The sequence below is a fragment of the Onychostruthus taczanowskii genome, unplaced genomic scaffold (genome assembly GCF_017590055.1).
Source record: "Onychostruthus taczanowskii isolate IOZ18803 unplaced genomic scaffold, ASM1759005v1 scaffold69, whole genome shotgun sequence".
In the NCBI taxonomy this organism is placed as follows: domain Eukaryota; kingdom Metazoa; phylum Chordata; class Aves; order Passeriformes; family Passeridae; genus Onychostruthus; species Onychostruthus taczanowskii.
The window spans coordinates 3,540,860-3,567,911 of record NW_024504676.1 but is presented as its reverse complement, the minus strand read 5'-3'; the positions used below and the strand labels follow the sequence as shown (position 1 = coordinate 3,567,911).

At 51.3% G+C, this 27,052-nt stretch overlaps 3 protein-coding genes across 7 annotated transcripts in view; 2 read left to right on the top strand and 1 right to left on the bottom strand.

The window, feature by feature from the left end:
* Positions 1–9,336, top strand: part of SLC25A22 (solute carrier family 25 member 22) — a 50,308-nt gene extending 40,972 nt beyond the window's left edge. For all 3 annotated transcript variants that reach the window (XM_041421125.1, XM_041421127.1, XM_041421126.1), the window contains exons 6-10: positions 4,291–4,409; positions 6,056–6,224; positions 6,979–7,133; positions 7,953–8,028; positions 8,970–9,336. In XM_041421125.1, coding sequence (XP_041277059.1) covers positions 4,291–4,409; positions 6,056–6,224; positions 6,979–7,133; positions 7,953–8,028; positions 8,970–9,123 — 673 coding nt within the window. In that variant the 3' untranslated portion in view covers positions 9,124–9,336. The remainder of the gene's footprint in view (positions 1–4,290; positions 4,410–6,055; positions 6,225–6,978; positions 7,134–7,952; positions 8,029–8,969) is intronic.
* A 4,118-nt stretch (positions 9,337–13,454) lies between these two features.
* On the top strand, positions 13,455–18,297 carry IRF7 (interferon regulatory factor 7). 3 transcript variants are annotated; one of them, XM_041421090.1, is made up of 11 exons: positions 13,459–14,654; positions 14,732–14,894; positions 15,116–15,278; positions 15,360–15,442; positions 15,597–15,642; positions 15,749–15,853; positions 15,927–16,181; positions 16,296–16,421; positions 16,554–16,934; positions 17,095–17,213; positions 17,913–18,297. In XM_041421090.1, the coding sequence occupies exons 1-11, from the start codon at positions 14,632–14,634 to the stop codon at positions 18,057–18,059; spliced, it is 1,611 nt and encodes a 536-aa protein (XP_041277024.1). In that variant the 5' UTR covers positions 13,459–14,631; the 3' UTR covers positions 18,060–18,297. The 3 variants fall into 3 exon arrangements, with proteins under 3 accessions (XP_041277027.1, XP_041277024.1, XP_041277025.1); XM_041421091.1 differs by lacking the exon at positions 16,296–16,421 and having other exon boundaries at positions 13,460–14,654; XM_041421093.1 differs by lacking the exons at positions 15,116–15,278; positions 15,360–15,442 and having other exon boundaries at positions 13,455–14,654.
* Positions 18,298–18,400: 103 nt separating this feature from the next.
* Positions 18,401–26,849, bottom strand: LOC121344836 (malignant fibrous histiocytoma-amplified sequence 1 homolog). Its single transcript, XM_041421094.1, has 11 exons — positions 26,665–26,849; positions 24,843–25,722; positions 23,924–24,215; positions 23,305–23,491; positions 22,214–22,404; positions 21,626–22,113; positions 20,260–20,417; positions 19,608–19,767; positions 19,085–19,155; positions 18,878–18,984; positions 18,401–18,662 (listed from the first exon to the last, which is right to left on the bottom strand). The coding sequence occupies exons 1-11, from the start codon at positions 26,669–26,671 to the stop codon at positions 18,645–18,647; spliced, it is 2,559 nt and encodes an 852-aa protein (XP_041277028.1). The 5' UTR covers positions 26,672–26,849; the 3' UTR covers positions 18,401–18,644.
* Positions 26,850–27,052: the final 203 nt, after the last annotated feature.

Below are 27,052 nucleotides of genomic sequence, written 5' to 3'. Positions count from 1 at the left end.
AATCTGCTGTCTTAGCAGCTCGGATTCCTAGGAAGACCAGCATGACTGACTTAATTTTGCCTCTGCTGATGCTAGCAAATTTTCTTCTATTCTGCTTCCTCTTGTCTTGTATCTTTGCACAGGGAAGAGAAATAGCCAACTGGTAATCCTGGGACAAGCAAGGTATTTTTCCTTCCGTCTTATGCAGTTGTGGAGACTGGAGCTTGTTGTTCATTGCCTTCCCAGCTGATATATCTCCCCAGGGCTCTGTCCTTCATCTGCTCTTCTTTCAGGCTCTCGTAAAATACTTGGACCATCTCTTCTGTGGCATGAGTTTAAGTATCAGTTGCATGGCTTGGATGATCCTTGAGCTGCAGAATACTCTTAGTCAGGCTGTAAAGTGAGGGTCTCAATTTAGGAAGAAGGGGTGCTGCTAGCCCTGGTGCTGAGCTGCTCTATCACCCTGCACACACTGTGCTTGGTCTTTCTTTGGCACTGGTGTGCCCAGGCAGCCTCTCCTGCAGTTATCCACTGGATACTCAGACATTTCTTTAATGCAGGTAGCCCTCATTCAACTCGCTGAGACTTGGAAGTGGGGAAATCTCTCCCCTTCCCCTAGAGAAGGAGGAGCTGATAATGTCACTGTGCCAATTCAGGAACAGCTGTTTGGGGAGAGCTCTTTTATTTAGCACACAGAGGCCAGGCAGTTGCAGTGGGTTGAAGCTGTTGACATCAAAGGTCAGCCAAAAAGCAAATGCACTTTCAGCTGTTAATCTGGAGGGAGATAGAAATGTGCTGTTTAATCACAGAAGGCACCCATGGGAGGAGCATTGTCCTTGTCATCATTCCAGGCACATGTCTTGGGATGAAATGTGGGTTGTGTCTGTGTTCAACATGCTCAGTCGTGTTACCCTGTCCATTGTTGACTTCCACAACTGTTCACATTGAAACAAAACACTTGGAATTTCCTGCCAGGGCAAACCTGATGCAGGTAGAGTCAGCCTCCTCTTGACTCAGCCCAAACATGCAACACAGAGCTCCTGCACATTCCTGGAATAATGACTTCCAGATCAACATTTAATCTGGCAGTGTTACTTTGAGATGTATCTGTTCCACATCAGTACTTTATTTGGCTTGTCTGAGGCATTTTTGATCTGGCACTAGAAGTGAGAGGGAGCTTTTAGTGGGAACTGTATTGCTTTTACATTTCCAGCAGCATAGCTCCAGCTTTTCTGAAGTGCAGTTGCAGTAGCTGGTTCCCCCTTGGAAAATCAGGGGTTGGATTAAAGGGCAGTTTGTGTTCATACCCCCTGTGACTGTGGCAGAGAGGGTGCTCTTCCTCTGAAGGACAGCTCCTATGTGCTGGTCTTCTAATCTATATCAAAGACCCACTATTTAAATTGTTTGAAAGGAACTGGCTCTGTCTGCTTTGAAAACTCCTGGGGAGCTTTCTGCAACCTCTTGGGCTGACAGACACAGGCAGAGGTTATTTTATGAGTGAGAAAGGTTATGTCCAAGATGGGGTCAGTAGCCTTTTGGGTGGGAAATAGAAATGGATTGCTTTGGATGGATGTTTCTTTAGCTCAGAGATTTCCTCTCTGGAAATGTTGTCATCCTGATTCCAGAATGGCTGGTTCTGGTCTCTGCCCAAACACAGTAAATTCCCACATGGTCAAGATTCTGAGAAACTTGAAAAAAATCCTAACTACTCCCATGTGACATCAATATATCAATGGTGTCAGAGATCCTAACTTTGAACTGATTGCTCCCCAAAAGCCTTCCATAAACCTTTAGTTTCTCTTTTTAGACTTTATTTTTTGGTTCCAGTTTGAAACTCTAAATCAAGCATGTATCTCCTCCCCTTCCCATGTGACATTTTTACTTGTCACAAATTAATGGTATGCCAGTAAAAAATGTAGAACAACTGATTTGTGCCAGTGCAGAGTTTGAGGCTATTGTGTATATGTTATATTTAACACTCTCTTGCTGTGATAAAAGATGGTTTCTGCATTTGTAGGACCAGATCTTTGCTGGTGTTGCAGCTTTTGAAGTTAGTTGAGATGTGCTGCTTTTTAAACCACTGAGATAAGGCCACTGGTGCCTTAAATATTTAAACTCCTTTGTTGTCTAGAGATGAACAGTTTTCAAACTTTCCTTTTTATGTGCAGACTGGTGAGGTTTTGCAAAGGCAGTTTGACCCCTGTATAGCAGCTTTTAAACCTCCTGTCAAAAGATTTGCTTATTTTAAGCTACTTCTTTTCTTGGACTCTCCCCAGTTCCCAGGATGTGCAAACCAAAAGCTGAAAGCCCTTGTTCTAGATGCTTTTGATGTACCTGTTTGACATTTCTAAAATACACCCACATGTGTAAATCCTTCCTTGGGCCATACTGGCATAGCTCCATGGAATTCAGTCAAGTCATGGCTGACTTTAGTTGGCTGGGATAATGGTCCAAGATGAATATGTAGGCCAAATCTTCCTGATCTTTTTGAACTGGTTATCAAAGCAGTCACCCTGGATGAAAGCCAGAAGATATATACTCTAGGGATGCTCCAGGGCTATTGCTAAAGTGGGAGATGCTCTGCTGTGCCAAAGAGAGATTGTGGCAGCCAGCTCCTTTGGGTGGTTTGCTCCCTTCCACAGCCAGGCTGGGGATTGTGCAGCCTTGCTGCTGACTGTATCGAGCCACTCAGAGACTGGTGCTGTGCTTCAGGCCACCCAAAAGGCACAAGTTGACTGCCTCCAAGTGGCAGTGGCAGTGGGAACCTCTGGATTTACACACCCTAGTTCCCCACACCTCCAGGAAAACCTGCTGTGCACACTTCAGCACCCATGTGGGTAATTCCATGGGAGGGATTGTTCTTTGCAGCTCCTAATCTGTGGGGAAATTTGAAAAGGGGAGACTGAAATATTCCTTCTTTCAGCCTTATAGGAGAGCTCTATATTTAGTCACTGGTAATCTCTGTTGTGGCTCTGTGCCTTTAATCCCTTGCTCTCATATCCTCCCTGGAGAAGATGAGAGGTGGAGAAATCAGCCCAGCTTACGTGGTGGGCCAGCAGGATTATTACTGTGCATCTGCCCTCCCTTTCCCATAGGGTTGGCAATGAAACTGCTGGCCCACTGTCCCACAGCTGTGCTGTGTGTGTGTGCTTGTGAAACCCCTGGCAAGGGGCTGTGCAGGGGAATGGGGAATATCACAGTGGGAGTGCTTTTGCCACAGTGTGGGGATGTGCCTTGGGCTGGTTAAGGTGAGGTATTGCTGCAGAGCAGGGCCGAGGGAGGTAAAAATGGTACTTGCATTTAAAACAGAAAAAAGAGGAGGCTGTTTCTCTCTGGCTGTGTGATTTATACACACTTCTTTTTTAAACCCTTTTAGAAAAGAGCAGGTCAGGTGTACTTTTTAATCAAGTCTATGTTTTCTGGTGCCAAGGCGTGAGGTTTTTTTACAGGGCAAAAACATATCACTTTCTGAAAATTTTACGAGGTTTTACATCCTGAGTTCCTTTTTTTAGTCTTAGCTGTGCTCTTTCATAGCTTTGGAATGGAGGGAACAATGAAATGATGCATTTTGCTGCGTGAGAACATGTTGCTGATAATCCCTGCTCTGTAGTGCAAACAATGCACAAATCTTCATTGCTGGAGGTCCATCCCATCCCTTGTCTCTCAGGGAGGACCAGTTTAGTGCAAAGGCTATTTGTTCAGGTTTGGAAAACCTGGTAACATGAAACAGCTCCTAACCACAGAGGAACTGCCTCCCTGATTCATATTCACTGTTTATTTACTTTGCTTTTCTCAGAGAACTCCAAAGCAGCAAGTAGAATATTTTCCCTCCTTGCTCCGTGTCCTGTGACCTATGTTTGTTGACAATTTTTAAAGGACTAGGCTGGCAGGAGGAAAGCTGCTTATCCCCCTTAATGCTCAGGTCCTCTGCTGCCCTCTGAAGTGATACCCTTTCTGAAAGCTGTGCCCTGATCAGGGGCATCATCAGGCTGGAAGAGAGCTGCAGTGCTCTGGCTGTGGGTGGAGGGGGCTGTGTGCTCCTGTCTGGGGCTGTTCTGACGGGGCTTGTGGCTTTTCTGAATGTTCTGTTTCTGAGGACAAAATGAGTCTGTTCTCCAAGTCAGGTGGTGCTGGCAGAGATGCCAAGCCAGGGTTGTGCTGAACTGTCGGCCTAGCAGGTTCTGCTGTCCCCTTGGCTGCCTTTCCTGTAACCCCCAGTGTCAGAGATGTGCCCCGAGCTTTGTACCCAGCTGCTCAAGTGTTATTCAAGGCCACCTCCTTTGATGGACTCTCTCTCTTTTCGTTGGGCAGGAAAAAGCTGACACTGCTGAGGGAGATGCTGGCAGGCTGTGGTGCAGGTACCTGCCAGGTCATTGTCACCACTCCCATGGAGATGCTCAAAATCCAGCTGCAGGACGCAGGACGCATTGGTACGTGGACTTTTTCTTCCCTGTGCCCTCAGCAGGGAGAGGGGAAGGAGCTGGGACTGGGCTTTCAGGGAAGAGCTGAGAGGATGAGTGGAGAAAACCTTTTCCCTCCCCCTGCTCTCCCACGTCAGAGATACCACAGATGTAGCCAAAGTTTCTCCTCCCCTTCCCAGCTTACTTCCCCCCACACTTTGCTCAGCTGGCTTTGCAGAGGCCCTTGCAGTTACAAAAGGTGGTGGGTTTTTTGCTTAAAGCAATAGGGCTGGCAAGCAAAACAGCAAATGCTGTTGGTGGATGGAGAGACAGGAGAGCTAACTGGGTGGTCAGCTTGTGAGTGATTCAAACCTGGCAGATCCTGTGCACCCAAGAAGGGATTAACATCCTCCAGTGCCTTTTCTGTGCTGCTTCCTCCATCTCCATGTTTTCTGATGTCTGTTTTTTCTCTGTTCTACCCCCCTGTAGCACCTCCCCAACAGCTTCCCAAGGGGATGTGTTATTTTCAGATGACTTGTCTCCCCTTGTACTCTTTTTTTCTCCCTGACAAAAACAGCAGTTGTTTTGGTTGAAACAGTAAATAAAATTCTCCCAGAGCACTGGATTTGAATGAAATTTGGGATCAGGCTCTTGGGACTGTGGGCATGAGCTGGCAGGCAGAGGCAGGAGGGAGTGTGAGCCTTTTGGCTGAAACACTGTGGAGTGTTTCTGGTGAGAACAGAGACCAGACTCTGGCATGGAGACTCCAGGGGAAAGAGCTGCTTGCTCTTTCCTTAGTCTCTTCCAGAGGTCAGTCTGGGCTACAGCCTCACTTCCCAGGAGCCCTGCGTGACACTGTTAGATACCAGCATTATGGCCCTTCCTGGAAAATGGGCCAATTTGTCCTTTAATCTCTCATTTGATGTGGCATTCCTGAATAATCACGGATTTACTTTTTCTTTTCTCTCTTCACTGGTTCTACTGCAGACCTTATCCTCTTTGTGCGTATTATTTTAAAATGTTGGAAGGATTTAAGCCGTGGTTTGAGGGTTCAGGAGAGGTTTCCGATGCTGTGAACAGCCTGTTCTCTGTGTGGTGGGAGAGCTGTGATGTGCTGGGATTGCTTACAGAGTGAAGTGCTCTCCATCTTCTGGCCAAAGGGCCGAAGTGCATCAGCTGGAAAAGTGGGAGAAACCAGGATGTGTTTATAAACGTGACTGAGAAACCAGGATGTGTTTATAAATGTGACCAAGAAACTCCCCAGGTTAATGATTGCTTTCAGGGGAGGGACGCAAAGAACAGAACTTGGGAAGCTGTCTCGTTTATGAACATCTTGTTTGTTATACTGGCAGCTCAGGGCCACAGCTGGAAGCAGGGACTGTCCCCGGCCTGCCCACAGCAGCTCTTGTTCCCTGCACTGCGGAGATGGTGTGTGACAGGCTCGGGCAAACCAGCTGCTGGGAGAGCGCAGCCGACAGCCAGCCTTGTGCTGTGGCAGCGCTGTCAGCCTGGGACAGGCTGAGGGAGATGGGTACATTGGGGGGTAAAGCTTGCAGGGCAGCTGCCTTGCCTTTGTCCGCGTGCTGTGCTGCCCCTGTGGCTCCGTGTCCCGGCACCGGGTGGCAGGAGGCCGCAGCGGGGCCCCTGCAGACCGGTGCTGGCGCTCTGCTCCCCAGCGGCACAGAAGAAGCTCATGGCGGCGCAGGCCCAGCTCTCCTCCTCCCCCGCCGCGGCGGCCGAGCCGGCCGTGGAACGGCGCCCCACGGCGACCCAGATAACCCGGGAGCTGCTGCGGAGCAAAGGCATCGCCGGACTCTACAAGGGCCTGGGAGCCACGCTGCTAAGGTAGGTGGCTTGGGCTTGAGCACAGGGCTCTGGTGTTCCCAGACTTGGGTCTAAGGCACTACCCTTCCCAGGGATGAGCCTGCAAAGGAGGTGATGGCTTCAGCGGGTGTGGGCTTGGTTTAGTTCGTTTTCCATGCACAGGTTTTGTACACTAAAGAAGGGAAGGTCAGAGAAGTGAGGGAGGAGGTTTTTTTGTTCCTACAAGATTTAATCCTGCTGCTTTCTGTGAAAGGTTTTTGTCTGCCCCACGGTCTGTATTTTCACTGCACAGAAGTCCTTGTGAACTGGCAAAGTAAAACCATCAGCCTGAGACCCCAGGGTGTGCATGGGCACTGGGCCACAGAGCACCTTGGATGCAAGGACCGGTGTCTGCTCTGGCACTCCTTGCCTGGGCTTTCACAGTGTCACTGTCCTCTAGCTTTAACAAAGGTAGAGCTAACGCAGCACCCAGGGGGATGGAGGGCAGCATGGAACCTCTCGTAATTAACAAAAGTGGTCAAAACAATTGACCTCTGAATGTGCCAGTGTCTTTGGTTTGAGTGTTGAAGAAAAGGGGGAGCCCACTGATCCTAGAGGGCTGCATGCCTCCTATGGGCCTGTTCTCCTTTGTCCAGTCACTTTTGCCCCACTGAGTTTCAGCTCGTGGCTGTGCTGCCAGTGTGTGATGCTTGCAGCCCTTCCTTTGCTCAGTTTGTTGGTGTCCTCTGCTGACTTCACTCATCCTTCTTCTTTCTTTTTTCCTGCCCCACTGCAGGGATGTCCCATTCTCCATTGTTTACTTCCCGCTGTTTGCAAACCTGAACAAGCTGGGCCAGAAAGACCCCAATGTCAAGGCTCCGTTCTACGTGTCCTTCCTCTCTGGATGTGTGGCTGGCAGTACGGCTGCAGTGGCTGTCAATCCTTGTGATGGTGAGTCCTGAGCAACCTGTGCTGGTGGCCTGATGCCAAGTGACAGGACTCAGAGGCCCAGGCTGGGCCAGGTGAGGAGGAGGGTAACTGTACCAGCCTTTTTGCAGCATGAGCACACAGAAAGGGACAGCTCTGCTGCCTCCAGCTCTGATGGTGTGAGTTCAGCTGTGCTACAACTTTGGCCACAGCTTACACAGAGGTTTGCAGTGCTTACTAGGTATGTCAGGAAGAGAGTGTCATTTATTTCAGATATTCTTGGCAGGAAATTCTCATTTCCATGTGGAGCGATAATATGCAGACCACAAGTGGTCTTAAAATTGTCTGGGACAAACAGGGGAAGCTTCAGATCTGTGGCCTTTTCTCCTGCTCCACAGCATCTGCCTTAAATACCACCTTGGTTTCCCTCCTGTGAAAAACAGCAGAAAGTCACTGCTCCCTCCCCAGTATTGCACATGCTCCAAGGTGTGAAGAAATGTAGGAGCGGAACTGTGTGTTTTAGGTACCTCTTCCTGAAGGAGATGAGCATGTGAAAATAAGTTTCCACTTTGCAGAGACATTTCTAATTTGGAAGGTTTAAAGCTTCAGTCAGCTTTTGAAACCTTGATCACAGTGAGGAAGGGAGGGGTTGGGTTTTGGGTGGCTTTGTGTTTCTTTTATCCATTTGCAAAGGAATGGGTTTGTTTTCCCTGATAAATGTATGAAAATGGTCTGTATTCTTGGTAATTTTGTTTTGACCATTTCAAAGACATTACTCTCAGGGTAGCTCCTGCCTGCTATTCCTCCAGTGCTCACCAGTGTCTCCCCTCTCTTTCCTCCCAGTGATCAAAACGCGGCTGCAGTCCTTGCAGAGAGGAGTCAATGAGGACACCTACTCGGGGATCCTGGACTGCACCAAGTAAGACTCCTCATGACAGAGGCACCACATCAGCTGTTTGGCAGCTGCTGCTGCCTGCTGCCAGGCAGGCAGTGCAGCTTCTAGACCCAGCCAGCAGCTGTGCTTCGTTCCCTCTGTCCCTGTGCTTTTCTCAATCTATCTGGAGATATACATAGATATATGAGCAGATGTATATATATAGTTTTATAAAAGAGAGCTTCTTTCCATATTGAGCAAGAAAAAGATAGCATTTATATTTAAATACTTCTGTCCAAACCCCAGTAGTCATAACACTGAGATTTTATTTCTGCAAAGGGAGGCAATGTTGTAGTCTCTCCCAAGGCCCCACTGTTGGAAAATCTTACAGTATTGAGTCTCATATCCCTCCTGGGACTGCTCTACACAGTGTCTGCAGGAGCACTGCCAGTGGGCTGTCCCCAGCTGCATTATCCTCTGATCCTTTGCTAAACTATGGTCTGACTGCTTCAAAACATGAAGGGACTTTTTCTGCTTTTGTATTTCAGTGGTAGCCAGAATCTGTTGCCATCTGGCTCTGTCCCACGCTGAAGGTGGTTCTTTTGAGCTGGGAGACCTCTTGATGCAGGCATGGGGTTGTCTTAGCTGTACTTACAGACACGGGCAGCCACTCCTGCATCTGCTCTGTCCCATGCTGAAGGTGGTTCTTTTGAGCTGGGAGACCTCTTGATGCAGGCATGGGGTTGTCTTAGCTGTACTTCCAGACACGGGCAGCCAGGTGCAGGGATGGGGCAGGTTTCTGCACGGCCACTTGCAGAGCACTTGGGCAGTGATGGGTGATTTGCTGTGGGGGCTGTGCCAGGCAACAGCGCTGGCCTGGATTTAGTCTCTGGAGGGAGGCAGAAAGGCGGGGCATGACCAGGGGCTGTCCTGGCACGGTGGAGGGGTGGGATGGACACTTACCTGTCTGTGCCATTTCTCCCCAGGAAGATCTGGCAGAGGGAAGGGCCCACGGCCTTCTTCAAAGGGGCCTACTGCCGAGCCCTGGTCATCGCTCCTCTCTTCGGCATTGCACAAGTCGTCTACTTCGTCGGCATCGCGGAATTCCTGCTGGACATGCTCCCCAAGCGCCAGGCCTAGCCTGGAGCGGCTGCGTGTGCCCTCCCGCCCTCTGCAGCACTGGATTCATCCCCGTGTTCGCCATCCGTGTCGATCGATGTCACAGCAACAGCACAAAGGGACCCGGTGCCCAGATGGGCAGACTGGGGAGAGAGAGTCCCTGCTCTGCCGCCGTCTGGAACCTGCCCCCTCCCGCTCCTTCCACGGACAATATTAATTATTCCTCTCTCTGTCTCTCTCTCTCTCTCTCCTTTTAATTTCCCGGTTTTTGGTTTTAAATTGTCATTCTTAAGGACACTGGTAAGCACAGACTGGGCTTGCAGACCCAGAAGTCTCCTCTCAGTCTTGGGAAGGAGGAGAGATGGGAAAGAAATAACTTCAATCCTCATCCACCTCAGTTTCCCTTTCTACCTGGAGCTGCCAGCCATCTGAGGAGGAGCTGCAGGGGCAGCTGTGTCCCCTCAGCACCTCCTTGGCTCTGCTGACCTCGGGTCAAGAGTGAATGCTGCACAAAGGGGGCTTATCTCATTGCTGCTGGAGGCAGGGGTGGGGGGGATGCTGGCTCTGGCAAGTTCCTTGGCCTGGAAACCTTCAGTCCTCCCTTCTCCCTTTTTAAAAAACTAGTTGGACTTAAATGAATTCTGACTGTTCCTATTGATTTTGTAATTATTTTTGTTTTAAAGCAAAGGGATGTCCCTCCTAACCAGGTGTCACAGGCACATCCGGGTGAGGTGCAGAAATAAGGTGTCTGCTTTGTAGGGAACATGTCTGTGGGATCACATGAATGTCCAAAGGTGCTTCCCTGCTTGGCTACAGGCACGGAAGGGAGACGAACTTGGGATCAAGTTATTTTTGTTTTGGGGGGGGGTTTTTTGTTTGTTTATTTTTGTTTGTTTTTATTTTTGTTTTATTAGCTTGGTTTTTTGGGGGGTTGTTTTGTTTTGTGGGGATTTTCTTTAGTTCTGTTTTGGGGTTTTTTGGTTGTTTGTTTGGTTTTTGTTTTTGTTTTGGGGGGGGTTGTTTGAGTTTTGGTTTTTTGTTTTTATTTTTTTATTCAGGGTTGTGGGGAGGAAAAACCAAATAACAAGAAGCCACTTACATTCCTTCAGCCTGCCCACCCCTAGAGTGATAAAGCTGTGGCTGCAGGTGTAGATCAGCTGATCTGATTTTTTCCCAGCCTGACCCCAGGTGTGTGGAAGGAGGCACTGGCTCCAGCTCTGGCACTGCCCAGCCTCATGGAGCAGCAGTAGAAATGCTGCACCTGTGGGCTCACCCTGCCAGGTGAGAACACAAGGTCTGGTTGTGCTCTGATGTTTGCCTTGGGTGTGACTGGAGCCAGTGGGTGTGGAAGAGGCAGAGGGTTCACATTCTCTGAGCAGGGAGCTTTGTGTGTCCAGCACTTGAGGGGGTGAGTCCCGAGCATCACAAAACACCCTGTTTGCTCCCTGGTAGGGATCAGTGGTGGGTGGCAGGGGGCAAATCCACACCTACAGCCTGCTCTGTCAAAGGGACACTGCCCCAGCTAATATCACTTGTCAGAGGAATTCCTCATTCACTACTCTCTTGGGCTGTGTAATTAATTCTAGTTTAAATGATCTTAAGTGTGAGATCTACCAACCCAGTGTGATCTTCTCCGTTATTTATTCCATTTGGTGCGATCCACCCAACTTTGGTGTTGAAATTAAACTGGTTGAATTCACTTTTCATTCCTTCTTTTTGCTTTATTCTCCAGGCGCCTGCTTGGTGTTTGTGTTTTGAATGTGTATTTAAATTAATTTTTTAAATATCCTTGCTTTTAATGTTTAAAAGAAAACCACCTCTGTTTCACCGCTCTTTGGTTAGGTTTTTGTGAAACCTGTATGTTGAGGGCCTTCTTCCTTGATGCATCCTTTTTCTCTTTGAAAAAGTTGTTCTGTGGCTGATTTGTTACTTGTCACTTCGCATATGTGAATAATTTTCTTTTTCTTTTCTTTTTTCTTAATGACTTCTCCGTGTATCTTGGAAGGAATCTGTGCAAAGGCAATGATAGATGTCTGTGCTGTGTGTAGTGCTGTGATGCTGCTCTTGCTCTGGATTTCCCTTGGGTGGATTAAAAGAGAAAGGTTTATTTTATTTTTTTTTTTCTTTAAGGTGCTTAAGGTTCCTTGCTGCTTTTTGATTTACAGGGAGGGTCCCCAAAAGAGACCTTGCTGATAAAACTTTTGAGGTTTCAGCTTTCCCTTCTTCCTGCAAGGATTGTCCCTGGAAAATGGGTGACTTGTGGCTGCAGGGATGTGCGTGGGGCGCAGGTTTGTATGGTGGGGTTAAGTTTGGAGGAAAATTTGGTGCAGTGAAGGGCTGAGGTTCAGGGAAAGCTCTCCTTGTCCTTCGGGATGCTTTAAAAACTTCTTTGTGAAACTGACTCTCCTGAAATCTCCAGCTCTTCTTCCACTGTGCAGGATCTGGTGACATAAATGAGGGTGATTTTTAGTTTCCTGGACATGTCCCTGAGCCAGCAGGACCTGGGGAGGTGGCAGAGGATAACAGCTGTGGCCGTGCAGGACAGGTACCCCCCTTTCCAGGCAGGCAGGGTCCTCCTTGCAAAAAGAAGAAAAAAAAAGTTTAAAATGGAAGAATTCCCACCAATGGAATTAATCACCTATTAACTGAAACCACTCTGCATTGATTGCAACATTGAGGAATGAAAGTAAATAAACACGCCCCTGCTCGTCTCCCTGCAAGTGCTGCTTGTCCTGGGGCAGGAGCCAGCAGCCAGCACCGCTCCTTGCTCTTCCCGCTTGTTCCTCTGGCAGAGGGTCCCTCCACCCACCCCGGGCCCTTTCCAGCCTTACCTTGTCCATGTCAGCCTTGTCCCTTGCTGCCACTCTGACCTGGCTCTCCTGGCCCCTCTTTGGGTTTCACGGTGTTCACTGCCCTTAAATACATTTTGCTGGATCTGCTGAATGCTCCTGTCCTGGGTTCAGGTGCTGAGCCAGTTCTGGCTTGTGGGATTTCCTGGAACAGAAGGATGAAATTTCCTAAAAACCTGGGGAGAAATTCCTTCAAAACAAAAGGAAAAATCCTGGCAATCAAGAGGAGAAACCACCCTAGAAAGCTGAATGTCCTGGATTACAAAGGAGACAAGACAATTTCTGTAGGACAGTGTAGGAATTTCCATGTGAGAACTAGGGACAAGTCCTTGAAAACAAAGGGGGAAATATTCAGGGAATTTCTAGAAAGCAATGGGGGAATTTCCTACAAGGCTATAGGGGGGATAGCCTAGAAATAAAAGGAGGGAAATTCCATGAAAGCAACGAGGAAATTCCCTCAAACACCTGGGAAATTCTTGAAAAGCAGAAGCGACATTGTTTAAGTAAGAGTGCCATTTCCAAGAGGGGAAATTTCCCAGAATGCAGAGGAGGAATTGGTGGATAGCAAAAGGGGAATTGCCTGGAGAGGATGAATGATACTTCTTGGGAGAGAATTTCTTGCTTCCCAGTGTGAGGAAAATCCACAAAGGCTAGAGGTTTGTGTCCAAAAAGAAGGCAGAGGAGCTCTTCAACTTTATTCAAATAAAGTGAGAAACTCCACCAAGGCAGACACCTGTGGCATTTTCTCTCTGGAGGTTTCAGAGGGGGCACTCTCCTTTTATCCTCAGCTCCCAGCTGCATGTTGCCCTCTCCCTTTCCCCACTGGCTGAGGCACCAGGAAGGTTCAGCCTTCCAGAACCACCTACCACGTATCCCACCTTGCACCTACCGTTTTACCCTAAAATTCAGGAACTCGGGCTGTGCAGACCCTTGTCTGTTTCAGGAGCAGAACTGCCTGGGCTCTGCAACAAACCTGCTGCCCAAAGTCGGTAGAGACACCGGGACCCATTTCAAAGACCTTAACACCCAACCCTCACCCAGCAAATTGTTTGTAGAGACATGAGCTTTCACCAGGGAGTAACAGTCATGGGGAAATTCCCCAGGAAAGCAATGGAGATCCATCCTCTAAACAGAGGGAAACATTGTAGACAGGGATGGAGCACTCTAGAAAGCAGCAAAGACATTTCCCAGGAAACAAGGAGGAAATAGCCTGCAAAGCAACTGGGAAATTTCCTGAGAGCAACGGGGGATTTTTTAGGAAGGAAGTGGGGAAATTCCTGGGAAACAGCAGGCAGTGTTCTGAAAAACCATGTAGAGTGCCTAGTAGGCAGAAGGGAGTTCCTGGAAAGAAAAAAATTTCCTCAAAAACAAGCTGCACATTGGGAAAAAGGCTGCAGTCCCATGCTTCAGCCCCACTGACCCCTCCACCCTGTGAAAAACACCAATCACTTGTTTTTAAAATTTTAAAAGTTTAATAGTAATAAAATTATTACCAAAATAGCAATATAATTAGAGTAATAAAAAATTTGGACAATTTGGATAGGACAATATGAGACAATAAAAAACAAAGAGTTACAGACAATCTGGGTACCTCTTTCTGGACAAAATAAGCCCGAAAAAGGGGCCACGTTAACAGAGGATTAACCCTTAAGAACAACAGCCTGTTGCATATTCATACACCTTATACATTATGCATAAATCCATTCAAAAAGAGGATTTTGTCTGGTCAGTGTCAGCTTCTTCCTCTTAATCCTAACCGTGTCTTCAGGGCTGAGCGAGGCTGGAAGAAGTTAGTTTCTTCTGATAATGAAGCAATAAATTCATTTTCTCTGGAAGATTTAGGTGTTCTGTGGCTGCTATCTGGTGCAAGTACTTCATTCCTTTCTTTAAAAAAATATCCCACATTCATAGTTTCTATTTTAACATTATAACCTAAAACTATATTCAACACACTAGTTAACAAATTTAATACAACATAACTTTCTAACATAACAAATAGAATATTCATTTTAATATTTGCAAAAAGCCAATCATAAAATACGCATTTTTCACAACCCTTTCCTGGTCCTTTGGTAAGGAACTCGAAAAACCTCTCAGGGAGTTCGGGTTGTTTTCAGTGCTCCCCACAGAGCTCAAAGGGCTCCGGGAAGAGCCGGGCGGTCGCTGCGGCTGCCCTTGACCCCCTTCCTGCGGGGGCACGGGCTGCCTCCGCTCTGCCTCGGTGCCCAGCGCGGCCCGCCGCACTCTGCCCTTCACTGGTTGGTCACTTCTGGCACACGGCCTTAGCGTGCAAGCCAAGGCAGCCGGGAGAAGAAGGATTAAAATAAACATCTGGACGTGGCCCGGGGGTTTCCAGCTCCGGGAAGCCCCCGCTGGAAGGGGTGCGGCCGATCCCCCGCGCTCCGGGATTCCCACGCTCAGCTTTAGGTCCGGTTTATTTATTTCAATACGGAGCCTCCGGGGCGGGGCGTGCGCGGCGCGGCCGGAGCATCGCGCGGCAGCGGCGGCGCTTTCACTTTCGGAAGGGACACGTGATTTCCAGGAAAACGGGAGGGGCGGATAAAGGATCGGGAAGGAGGCGGGTGAGGGCATTGCCTGGCACGGCACGGCACGGCACGGCACGGCACGGCACGGCACGGCACGGCACGGCACGGCACGGCGGCTCTGCGGACCCGGCACCATGGCAGCGCCGAAGAAGGATGGGTAAGCGGCGCCCAGCACCCCCGGGTCGCCGTCTCCGGGTGGCCCCGGTCCCCCCCGGTGACGGTGTCCGCCCGCAGGGAAGCCCAGAAGCTGCGGTTCGGACAGTGGCTGCTGAACGCCATCAACAGCGGGAGCTACCGGGGGCTGCGCTGGATCGACTCTGCCCGCACCATCTTCCGCGTCCCCTGGAAGCACAACGCCAGGAAGGACATCACCAGCAGTGACCTGGAGGTCTTCAAGGTGGGTGGCATGAGTGTCGCCAGCAGCGACGTGGAGATTCTCAAGGTGGGCGGGATGGGGGTCGCCGGCAGCAGCCTCAGGGTCTTCAAGGTGCGTGGGATAGGATGGTGGGATAGACCTCAGCAGGAGGGAGCTAGGGAGGTGGGGGAAGACCAGTCATCCCTGGAAACCTCCATTCTCATGGAGCCAGGCACCCCATGTTCCCCTCCCTGCACCCCCAGGCCTGGGCAAAGATCAGTGGGCGGTATGAGGAAGGCTCCGAGGACCCGGCCAAGTGGAAGACCAACTTCCGCTGTGCCCTGAGCAGCACGCACTTATTCAGGCTGGAACAGGACCATTCCAAGCGTGGTGATGACCCCCACAAGGTCTTCTCCGTTGTCTCAGGTGAGCCTCGCCCCATGGAGGGGCTGTGTTGGATGGGGTGGGCAATCTCAGGGCCTCCCATTCCTGGTCCTCTCCTTTCAGCCACTCTCCAGGACAGCAAGGAGGGAGATTCCAGCATTGCCAACCCTGTGGTGGACCAGCAGGCTGCACAACAGGAGCTGCAGGTAGCCAGGCACAGCAGGCCAGGGGAGGGCCCTGCTGCCACTCCACAAACATTGCTCTCAAGCTGCAGCCTGGCACCTGGCCAAAACATGGGCTGAGGGAGGCTGGGTGCCTGACAACCACAACAGTAAGATCTCATTCTCCTTCCCTTTCCAGCTGGAGCTCCACCCCCAAGACATGGCCTCAGCCATCGCTGTCCCAGGTAAGCACTAGTCCCACAATCTTTTTGTGGGGGAGGACACCCACTAGGCTCAGCTGAGAGTGATTTTGTGGCTGTGAGATATCATACCCACTGTGCTGCCCCTTAGGAAGCACAGACCCCACAGAGCTGTCGATTCTGGAGGAGCTGCTGCAGCAGTGTGACATCTCTCCCCGCAACCTTGGCTCGCTGGCCCCATCCTGGGTGCCCGCAGGTGAGACCAGCTCTGCTCGCGGGGTGCAGAGTTGGTGACTGCCTGGGTGAGTGATCCCAGCACCTTCCCACAGGTGACACTCCCCACCAGGACATCATACTCCAGCCTCACCAGGACACCGTGCTCCAGCCAATACAGGACACTGTGCTCCAGCTTCACCAGGACACTGTGCTCCAGCCAATACAGGACACCCTGCTCCAGCCTTATGCAGACACCAGCCAAAACAGCTGCTTCCCTCCCACGACATTTCCACAGTGGGTGCCCACGGTGGAGCAGCCCACCTTGGACACCTACCAACCAACGGGCCTCGTGCCACCAGAGGAGGCAGGTGGGTGCCGTGGGACAGGATCTGGCCCTGGCTCTGGGAATGCCATAATGGGGTAGGAATAGGCCAGGGTGGCAGCTGGAATGGTGACACAGTGCTGCTCATCTCCCGCTGCAGGGGCCATGCCCCCGCCGTGCCACCTGAGGGAGGGCACGGTCACCATGCAGTACACAGCGGAGGCGACGTTGTTCGTGCCCGCCGCCAGCCCCGTGCCACAGCCACGGCTGCTGCTGGATAACACAGGTGAGGGTTACTAATTATTAATAGCTATAAATTATTATTACAGTTATTAACAGTAAATATGTAATAATAAGGTTTGAGGAGGGGGACCGCTTTGGTTTGGAGGATGTGGCTTCTCATCACTTCCTGGTGCAGATGGCATCGTCTCCATCCTGGATGTCACCATCTACTACCGGGGGAAGGAGTTCCACCGGGAGGTGGTGGGGGGCAGCCACTGCCTGCTGACCTACCAGCCCCCCAGCCTGCCGGGGCCGCCGTGCCCCTGGCACGTGGTGCACTTCCCCAGCCCCGCCAGCCTGGCCGACAGCAAGCAGCGGCGCATCACCGAGGAGCTGCTGGGCATTGCGGGGCTGCAGCTGGAGCAACGCGCCTACAAGGTCTTTGCCACCCGCCGGGAGAAGTGCAAGGTGTTCTGGGCCTTGTCCCAGCAGCTCGAGGGGGTCGAGGAGCCCCCACCCAACCTGCTCTGCCGGGACCAGGAAACGCCCATCTTTGACTTCAATGAGTTTTGCACGGGTGGGTAGGGTTGTCACGTAGTTCCCCGTGTGTTGTTTCCTGCCCAGCCTGGTTTGGGGCTCAAGGGAGCCAGCCCCAGGGTGTTACAAGCATCCAAACCCTCCCAGCCCCTGTGTGGCCCCAGGCTCACCCCAAAACTGAGCCCTGTTTTGCCTCACAGAGCTGAGGGACTTCCGCAATGGCCAAAGGCGGCGATCCCCTGACTTCACCATCTACCTCTGCTTTGGGCAGGCCTTCTCCAAGGCCAAGCCTAAGGAGTCCAAGCTCATCCTGGTCAAGGTGCAGTAGCCAAAACCCACCATGATCCCACTGCTGCCCAGGGAAGGAGAGAGACTCATGGAGGCCAGGAGAGCTGGGACTCTGGGTGGCTGAGGAGGGGGACCCTGAAGGTCAAGTTGGGTGGGAGATGGAGGGTCTGGGTGTCTGAAGAGGGACCCCTGGGGACTGAGGCAGGTGGGATTCTGGGTGCCCAGGCATGGGGACTCCTGGGTGATGGAGAGGTGATGAAGTTTCCTCAGAGACTGGGCAGGGGGAGCCTCAGGGGCCAGGGGAGGTGAGTGCTTGGGTGTACAAGGAGGGAGGCCCTCAGTGTGCAGTGGAGATGGGGATTTGGGAGCCCTCAGGATCTGGGGCAGATGGACATCTGGATACCCAAGGAGGGGGTACCTTGAGGGCTGAGAGAGGTAGGGGAATTAAGTGACAGGGGAGGGAGACTCTTGGTGGCATGGGGGCTGCATAACCAGGGAGGGAACCCTTGGGGACCAGGGAAAACACGGGTTGAGAATGGGCCAGTGAACACTAAGGGTCTGCGTGGGATGGTGTGGAGGGCAGCTGCCCAGGGACAGGGACCCTCAGGCGTTAGGGGAGACAAAGGGTGCCCCAGACATCTCCTCCCTGCACTCCAGGAGGACAGGGCCATGCAGGTTTTTGCAGCTACATCAGGCAGCTGCCCCTAACCCTGATGTTTTGCTGCTGCAGCTGGTGCCCAAATTCTGTGAGTACTACTACGAGCAGGTGCTGCGGGAGGGAGCCTCCTCCCTGGACAGCCACACCATCAGCCTGCAGCTCTCCAACTCCTTCGACCTCATGGAGCTCATCGAGCAGTACACCATGCAGCTGGGCTGAGCCCTCCTGCCCCGCTCCCCATGGCCCTGCCACAGGCAGCAGGACCACTGGGCATCCCAGGCTCTGCAAACCAGCACCCCCCAACCTGAGGACAACTTCAGTGACCAGTCCTGGAGCTCACACATTGCTTTTCCTCTCTGTCAGCTTCTAATGTGTGTTTTTGTGGAGTGTGGTAATTTACAGATTTATTTTCTTAATTTTTCCATGTTTAAAAAAAATAAATGTATATATATATATATATATATATATAAATGTACTTCTCTCTTGCCTGGATATCTGCTTCTGCTGTCAGTCTGAAATCTTCACCACCCCCTTCTATCTCCAAAACCATGGGGGTCTGTGCCCAGCCTTGTTTCAGCAAAGTCCCTGCTGGCAGGGGTGGGCTGGTATCAGACAGCTTTATCAGCACCTTCTTCCCCTTAAATTTGAGTGGATGAGGTGACTTCCCAGTGTGAAGGGATGCATTTATCAATGCATTTATTTCCATGCATTAAGGCTGCAAACATGACTTGCAAGCAGAATGCGTTGAGGACAGCTTGGCTTGGGCTAAACAAAAGTAATTCTTCGTTGAGCACTGGCCCAGAGTTACTCACTGGAGATGTTCTGGAAAAATAAGGCAGTAAGTACAACACGAAACACCCAGACCACCAGCTCAGAGGTGCCGAGGCGGTGGTATCTCAGGGAAGAGTGTGGAAACCAGAGGGCTGCCTGAAGATGAGGCGTGCCCTCCCCACGCTGCAGGCAACTGCGTGCCCTCATTTGAGGAGCCTGACCATCCCTGTTGGTCCCTGGGCAAGGGGAGGCAGCAGTGTCCTTACCTGCCGAGTGACCTGGATGCTGCTGGGCCCAAAGGTGGTGGTGCCGTAGCTTGTCACGTAATAGTGAGCAGAGGGCTGTGCTGGGGGCTCCTCCAGCGGCCTGGGTGCTGTGGGAATGGGACACCCTTAGCCCCTCAGCCCCATGAAACCCTCAGCCCTCCTTCCCCTGAGCACAGTTATAGCACAAACTCGGGACACTGGGCTCACCTTTGGGCAGGAGCAGCTCTGCACCAAAGCGGTGCCCACATGTCCCGCAGGTTTTAACATCTTCCTTTGTCCTGTGGAGGAAAAAGCCCAGGAAAGAAGGAGCAGGAGCTGCTCTCAGCACTTCCCATGGAATATGATGCCTAGGCCATGGAAGAGGCCTTGTTCTTCCCACCCTGACCTGAGGTGCAGCTGCTGGTGGGACAGCCGCTGCCCTCCCAGGTGCCTGGGCACCTTCAGCTCCTCATGAAATGAGGACATGTGGGCACATCCCCAAGTGACCATTATGTGCCTGAGCCCCAGAGTCTCAGCTTCTTCACCTTTCCCTCCATGCTCCAATTTCCCACACAGTGAGTGTTAACACCACATGGGACACAAGCTGCTGTGGCTGGGAGAAGGGCACTGTGATGCCTGGTGAGTTTCATAACTAATTTCACGTGGCTTTTAGAAGCTGACCAGCCTGACCAGCATTGCAGTAGTGACCACTGGGTCCTGCCCTTGCTTGGAGGGCACAGTGTGTACGTACGTGGCACCTGTGCCATCCAGGTCTGGCCAGAGGAACTCTGCGGGACAGCCGGACGTTCGGCACGGAGTCTTCACACACACGTGCAGCCCCGGCCACTCCTCAGCGAGCTTCTGGATGATGAGCACAACTGCCACGAGGAAGTCCCAGGCAAACTGGAACCCTTCCAGGCAAAAGGAGAATGTCTCTTTCTTACAGCCTCCAGCCACAGCAGCCCAGGAGATTCTGTTGTGACCCACACAACCCACAGCCTCAACTGTCAGACTAGCTCCATCCCCAGTTAACCAAACTTCCCTAAGGAATTTAATGATATATTGAAAGAGCTCCCCAACTTGGGTGGCCCTTCTGCTTATCACTTGAAGACCCAGCCTTACACTGTACTCTGCTGGGGCCTTCTGGGGAAGGATGACCCCTTTGCTCCATGACAAGAACGAAAACTTGGCTTTCCACTTTCATGTGATACCTCCAGAGGAGTCCTGAACAGAATTCCATGGAGAAAGGGGAAACCTTTAAGTGGACTGCTGGTGGACCCAGGCCAGACCAGGACATGTGGCAGAGACTTTTTGGGACACTTCCCATAGGGTTGGAGGTGGCAGGAGCAGAGCTAAGGAGACACATGGGGTGGGAAGTAATGAAATATGGATCAGGGATTTACCTGCCCTTTCTGATGGCTTTCTGCCACGGAGCTCCAGGTAGCTGTAGGCCCTCTGGTTATTCTCTTTGATCAGCAGAGGTTTGCCATTGCATACAAGCAGGCAGGTCAGCTTGGCCACCCAGTGTGCAGAATAGAAGGAGCAAGCTTTCACCAGGAACCTGCAAGGAGATTGCCCATGGCTTTCATAATTTTTCTCCTAGCTTATCCCTAATACTGGAGAAAGTGGATGGACTTGAAAATATGAACCAAGTTTCAGTAAGAACAGACACCAAATGAGGACCTTCCCCTACTGAAAGCTCAAGCAGCAGGAGCAGCCTCTTAAACCAAGAGATCCTTCCAGAGTTTCCTGGTTTTATCTGGGATGGAGTTAATTTTCTTCCTAGTAGCTGGTACAGTGCTGTGCTTTGGATTTAGGATGAGAATGATGTGGATAAAACAGTGATGCTTTAGTTGCTGCTGAGCTGCTGCTGAGCAGGGGTTACATCAAGTCAAGGATTTTTCAGGTCCTCAGGTTGTCCTGCCAGTGAGGGAGCTGGGAAGAGTACAAGAAGCTGGAAGAGGACAGCCAGGACAGCTGACCCCAAATGACCAAAGGGTTATCCCATGTGCAGTGGCATCACGCTCAGCATATAAACCTGGGGGAGAGCTGCCTGGGGGACCATTGCTTGGGAACAGGCTGGGTATGAGGTGGTTAGTGCTGAGCAATTGTTTCTTATTTGCATCACTTGTTCTTCTTGGGTTTAATTTCTCTCTTTGCTATTTCCTTTTCATTACAATATTATTATTGCTATTACTTTATTATTATAATTTATTTCAACTATTAAATTGTCTTTATCTCAACCCATAAGTTTTTGTCACTTTTCTGATTCTCTCCCCAAACCAGCTGGGGAGAGTGAGCAAGTGGCTCTGTTGTGTTTGGTTGTCGGTTAGGGTTTAACCACAGCACCATCAGATAAAACTCTAGATACAAGTCCAGAAAACCAGGAGAAGTTCCAAAAACTGATACAGTTCCAAGACCCATAGAAACTAGAACATACTTGGGTGAGACTGTGAGACTAGAACATTCTTGGGTGAGACCTCTGCCTGCCTGGATGGACACAGATTAGTCAAACACTGTCCCGATGAAAGGGGAACCAGAAGGAGCGTGGCCTTTGCTCACATCCAGGCAGTGAACATCGCAAGGGGTTCACCCAGGGACCTACACACGTGTGGTGCAGCTGAGAAGCCACCCTGCTATCTTGACTCACAGCCTCAGGCCTCAGCAGACACAGTCTTAAGGGCCAAGGACTTGCTGAGAGTCATCCTGGCACTGCACCGAGCAAACTCAATCCCACAACCTCACTGACAGCCAGAAACCAGTGCTTACCTCTGGAAGAAGCCCTCAGGTATTTCAGGTGAGAAGTAGGCACGGATGTGGAGGTCCTCGGGGTGATCTCCTCCCCACACCTCAGACACTTCCTCTGTCTGGTTCAGATAGGTTGGGAACAAGTACCAGGACTTGCCTTGGCTCCGTGTTGTCTCCCAGGGCTTCCCAGGCACAAACTCCCTGGCCTGTGGGTTGAGTGCTTCAGTGTGCTTCACCTCCAGGCAGAGCTCAAAGTGCTCCAGGAGGCTGAAGAGCTTCCCTCTCCCTCTGTGAGGCCTGTGCCCCATGATTTCCTCAAAGACATCCCGCATCCCTTCCGAGGAGAGCTGGTGCTTCACCAAGGCACGCACAGCCTGGTGGCACAGCATTGCCTTTGACTTGAAGGTCCACACCCAGTTGGCCCTGTCTCTGACGGTGGCATGTTCCCCGATCAGCGTCTCCATGGAGATGCTCTCGAGCTGCTGGACAAGGTGGTGCTGCACCAGGAGCTGCATGGGAAGAGAAGGACAGATGAGGTGGCAGTGAGAGGAGCCCAGCAAAGCTGCAGAACTTGGGCTCTGCAGAGATGGCCCTGATCCCCACACTCACCTTGAACATCGTTATTAAAAATGTAGGCTGGAGGAAGACGGTGTTTTCCAAGTGCTTGATTTCCTCATACCACACGACGAGCCCGATGCGATGGAGGTACCGCAGGATGTCCTGGAGGAGCTCTCTGTTCAGGCTGGCCAGGTGCCTGCGCTGGGAGAGTTTGCTGAGTAGGTACTGGAGGTCCATCATGCCTAGAGGGAGATGCAGGAGCTCAGCATGCTTCTGTCAGACACAGCATTCCAAGGCAGGTGCTTCAGAGAGCCAACAAACACCCACGTCACCTATGCCATCCCTGGGGAAGTAGCTGGGATCAGCGTGCTCGGTGACTGTGACCAAAAATGCACTGCCTCTCCTCAGCTGTCCAACTGCCACCCTGAAACTCCCACAGCAGTGGGAACAGCCTGCCAGGACTTTCTAAAAAAACAAAGCTAATACTGGGATTTTTTAAATTATTGTTTGAGGAAGCAGGTTTGTTTCCAGCCAGAAAACCTCAGATTGCCAGTTAAACCTCAGACTGCCATTCAGCAATATAGAGAGACAGGAAACAAAATCTGAATTATGTCCACAACAGAAAAGCATTTGCTCCTCGTTCTCTAATCTTACAGTGGCCAGAGGGGCCAGAGATGTCACTGGGAATGGGTGGGATTAATACTTACTTTAGGTATATAAGCAAGGCTGGAGCTGCCTGCTGGTTCTGCTAAGTCACAGGACACACAGAAAAAGGGTCTAGGGAAGGGTAGGGGCCATTAAATAAGGTTAGCAGGATGTAGATTTGAAAACCACATAGTTGCATTAAAGCTGTGGAGCTCCTTCCTGCAAGATGTCTTTAATTGCTTACACAGGGAAAAGGGAAGAAAGAAAAACATCAGTGGAAAGCAAGAAACCAGACAATGTGGTCTGCTCATGCATGCTTCAGCAAGAACACTGCAAGGTCTTCAGCAGTGACCCCACTGCCACACAAACAGGGCCAGAAGGTGCAGCAAGCACTGGAGAGCCCATCCCCAGTTCAGGAAAGCACTGGAGAGAGCCCATCCCAGGCACAGGACAGAAGCTCCTCCCAGAAAGCGTGGCAGAGGTGACAGAGCACTCACCATGCGCTGCCATCTCCTCGCTCTCTGCAATATCCGCGATGGCAGCTTCCACCTGCCTGTAGACGGTCGGCAGCACTCGGACAACCTCAGGGAAAAGCTCCTCATTCTTCACATGCTTCAAAATAGCGACCTCGAGCTTTCTGATGGCACAGTGATCCGTGCAGTTGACAGCAACTAAGCTTAAGATCTGGAAAAGAGGAAGCACATACCTGACAAAAGCACATCCAGAGGAGTTTTTTAGCCTGTGAGGTAAAGGAAGGACCTAATGCCCATGGGGTCACCCAGGGTGAGACACCCCACTGGCTCAGCTTCAGAGGCACTTCCTTGACGCCTCTGTTCTACAGCAGTTCCTGAAAATCACCTGGTGATGGTAAATGACCCCTCACACTCCTCCTCAGGCACTTGCTACAAGCCACAGGAGGAGATGCCCATCACCTGCTAGGGACAAGGACCCTGCAGGTCACAGCCAGGAGTTACCACATCCACCCCAGCCTGAGGAGGGGCTGCAGCAGTGGCCTGATGCATTTGCAGCAGGTCACCTTAGCCAGTAGCACACTGGGCTGCCAGAGACAGCAGGGTGACCTCAGCCAGCCAGAACCCAGGATAATCTCAGCCCTACGGTTAACATGCAGCTCTCCATCTCCTTCAGCCTCTCCCACTGGTCCACATAAAACTCGGGCTCCTCACTGCTCTCCAGGTTGTCGATGAAGTGAGCAAGGTTGCTTTTTCTCTCTGCCAGCATGGCTGTGATCCTGGCCATGATGTCATGTGTCTTCTCTGCTACCTCCTGCTCCTGGCAGCAGTCCACATGGGTTCCCACAGGAAGCACCACTGAGTTTGGAACTCGCATGGACAGGTTGTTGATCCAGAAACCAACGAGCTCCTTGAAAGTTTTGTCGTTAGTTTGGTACCTGGGGAGGGAGAAAAAGAAAATCCCAAATTCACATATCACCCTCTGGATCTCCAGCCAACTTCCACCTGTACAGGCAGGCCTGACCACACACTTTGTGCTGTCCCAGGAGCTCACTGGACAAGAGATCAGGCCTCAGAATCTGAGATACAACCCACGGACATGGGCTGTATCCAAGCTCATCCTTCAGTTCCCCATCCTTAAGGGGTATAGCAGAGTCAAACCCTGCTGTGGACGAGAGCATCCCTCTGTAGCACCAAACCCAAGCCTGATGCTCCCTCCAGGTTCAGGGAACACCACAGGATACAGGAGGGATCACAGGGATTTGCTTCTTGAAGAAAGCAAGTCCACTTAGATGGGGTTCAGCTGTCACATAAGGAGTTGATGCTTAGTATAACCCTTCCAAACTGAAAGGGTTGAGAACACCTTTGGCAAGATGATGACAGAGCTGGTGGATTAAAAGGTTGGTCTGCAAAAAGGGGGAGAGGGAGAGCCATCTATGCCAATGGTGAGAAGACCAGGCCTCAAAGTCCAATGGAAATGGTGTTAATTTGTGCAGTGCAAAGTTTCCCCAGCTCCTTTTTAGTTTCCTCACTCTACCTGGAACCCAAACCAGCTCAGCACTTACATGTGAAGGTTGATGACAAGGATGACGAGCGCCTGTGGGGTGATGAACACATGGTGAGTCATGTAGTATTCCAGCTGGCCAGCAAAGTCCCAGAAGAGAAATGTGAAGTCCTCGATCTGGAACTCACTGATCTCTATCCCAACCGTTCGCTCTTCCTTGGGCACCAGTCTGGATTGCCCTTGCTTCAGGCTTCTGCAGATGGTGGACTTCCCAGCCAGCGAGGCCCCCAGGAACATGGCCTTGACCCTCTTGTCCTCCTGCCCCAAACCATGCTGAAGCTGGCTGAAGTAATTCCGGATCTGCTGAATGCCACCAGCGCACACTTCACTGGGTGGCTCCCGGAGGGGGTTCCCACTGGCCTTGAACATTTTCAGGGATTGTCCCTGGAAGAGCTCCCTGGGGAGCTGGCGAAGGGCGTTATTCTGCATGTGGAACTCCTGTAGGCGTGCCAGCTGCAGGACGGGCTGCGGGAAGGTCCGGAACAGGTTGTTGGAGATGTTGAGGTACTGGAGGCTGCCCCGACAGGCTGCCAGGTCCCTGGGGAGGGCACAGAGACGGTTGTTGTTCAGCCGCAGGTGCTTCAGCCTGGGGAGGTGGGAGAAAACCCCCTCTGGGATCATCCGGATTTGGTTCTGATTCAGCTCAAGCCTCTCCAAACAGACCAGGCTCTGGATTTCATTGGGAAAGTCCACAAACTCATTCTTGGACAGTATCAGCTTCTTGAGGTTGCAAAGCTTAGAAATGCCAGTGATGCTCCTGAGCTTGTTCCTGTCAAGGTCAAGGCTTTCCAGCATGGAATTGCTCAGGACTGCGGGAGGGAGCACACGCAGCCTCTGGGTAGAGAGATTCACCTCACGCAATCTGTCCTCCTGCTCCTGACCTGGACACATGGGACAGGGAAGGTGGTTAAAACAGACTTTGACCCTTTGGAATTGCAGACCATTTTTCCTTTTTTTCTTTTTTTGCAGGACTTTGGGATAACTTGGTCCAGCAAGGAAAAGCAGAGGAACTAGTTGAACAGCGCAATCACAATTACTACTTGAACAGCTCCTGTGTCCTCTCAAGAGAGGAACTGAAGCTGAGGATCTTGGCTGGGACTGAAGATGCAGGAAGAGTTCCCTCCAAATGATGACCTGCAGCCCAAGTGTCACATTAACAGATTTGCTGTCACACTTTGAGCCCTGCAAGAGCTCCAGCCACAGATACACCTGCCCCAAAACTGGGAGTTTTTAATCCCAGCAGTGGGCTGCGGGGGCTGCAGAGCTGACATCAGGACAGCTGCTCCACAGATAACTCGCCCAGCCCATGAGGCCAGGGCCAGCGAGTTCAGACACGTCCTCTATCACATCATCCCCCCTCCAGACGAAGTTGTGATTCCCTGCAGGGATGCTCCCAGCCCCGGGAAACTGGGGAAATAATGCAGGGATGCTGGTGTTGCCCAACAGACAGGGAACACAGGCAGGAACTCAGCGATGGCTGAGAATGTCCCCAAACAGAGGGTGTTTGGGGAAGAGAGATTTGCAGGTGAGGAGAGCGTCAATGGGATGGGGATCACACGGTACCAGAACTGGTTAGATTTGCTTTCCTCTCCCTTGTTTCACTTCCTCCCATGACGCCAAGCACAGCATCCCCTTATGCAATGCACCCAGCTCAGGACTGACTCATCCTTTCTCAGCATCACCACTGAAATGTGGGATATGCTCCAAGCCCAGCAGGAAAGCAAGCCTTCACCTTCTCCCAAATGCCCTCTCCCGCAGGGACAAGCCAAAGAACTCCCTCCACCACTGAGCCAGAGCAGTGAAGAGCCAGGGCAGCTACTCACAGGCCATGACCCTGCAGCGTGGCACCAGCTGGATCCTCCAGGCGCTCGCCTCCCCCTTTCGTTTCCTCCTTTTGCGCTGCTCCCGCCTCTCCGAGCTCTGCCAGAGAACCCCACCCTCTCTTTCTCCATCCAACCTCAGAGAAGCTCTCAAGAACCTGAGCACGGCTGGCCAGATGGCAGGGCCAGGGTTATGTCCCAAAAGCAGTACTGGAGGTCACCTGTGAGACAACCATGGTGGCAGAATAGGTCCCAAGTAAAATTCCTGGTGCAGCTTCCCTCCCTGCCTGTGCTGAACAAGCTTTTGGCACCACCACTCTTCCAGAGGAATGAAAGGACACTAAAAGGAGGTTATACTGTTACCAAACTACTGCATGTATTGAATAAGTAA

Excerpts from the sequence above, each read along its gene's own strand:
- IRF7 (XM_041421090.1), top strand. The coding sequence starts at position 14,632 with ATGGCAGCGCCGAAGAAGGATGG. Across the intron at positions 15,643-15,748 it reads CTCAGCCATCGCTGTCCCAG|GAAGCACAGACCCCACAGAG; the intron begins GTAAGCACTAGT and ends GCTGCCCCTTAG. Across the intron at positions 16,422-16,553 it reads GCTGCTGCTGGATAACACAG|ATGGCATCGTCTCCATCCTG; the intron begins GTGAGGGTTACT and ends TTCCTGGTGCAG.
- LOC121344836 (XM_041421094.1), bottom strand. Across the intron at positions 24,216-24,842 it reads CTTGTCATCAACCTTCACAT|GTACCAAACTAACGACAAAA; the intron begins GTAAGTGCTGAG and ends CTCCCTCCCCAG. Across the intron at positions 19,156-19,607 it reads CTGGATGGCACAGGTGCCAC|GACAAAGGAAGATGTTAAAA; the intron begins GTACGTACACAC and ends TTTCCTCCACAG.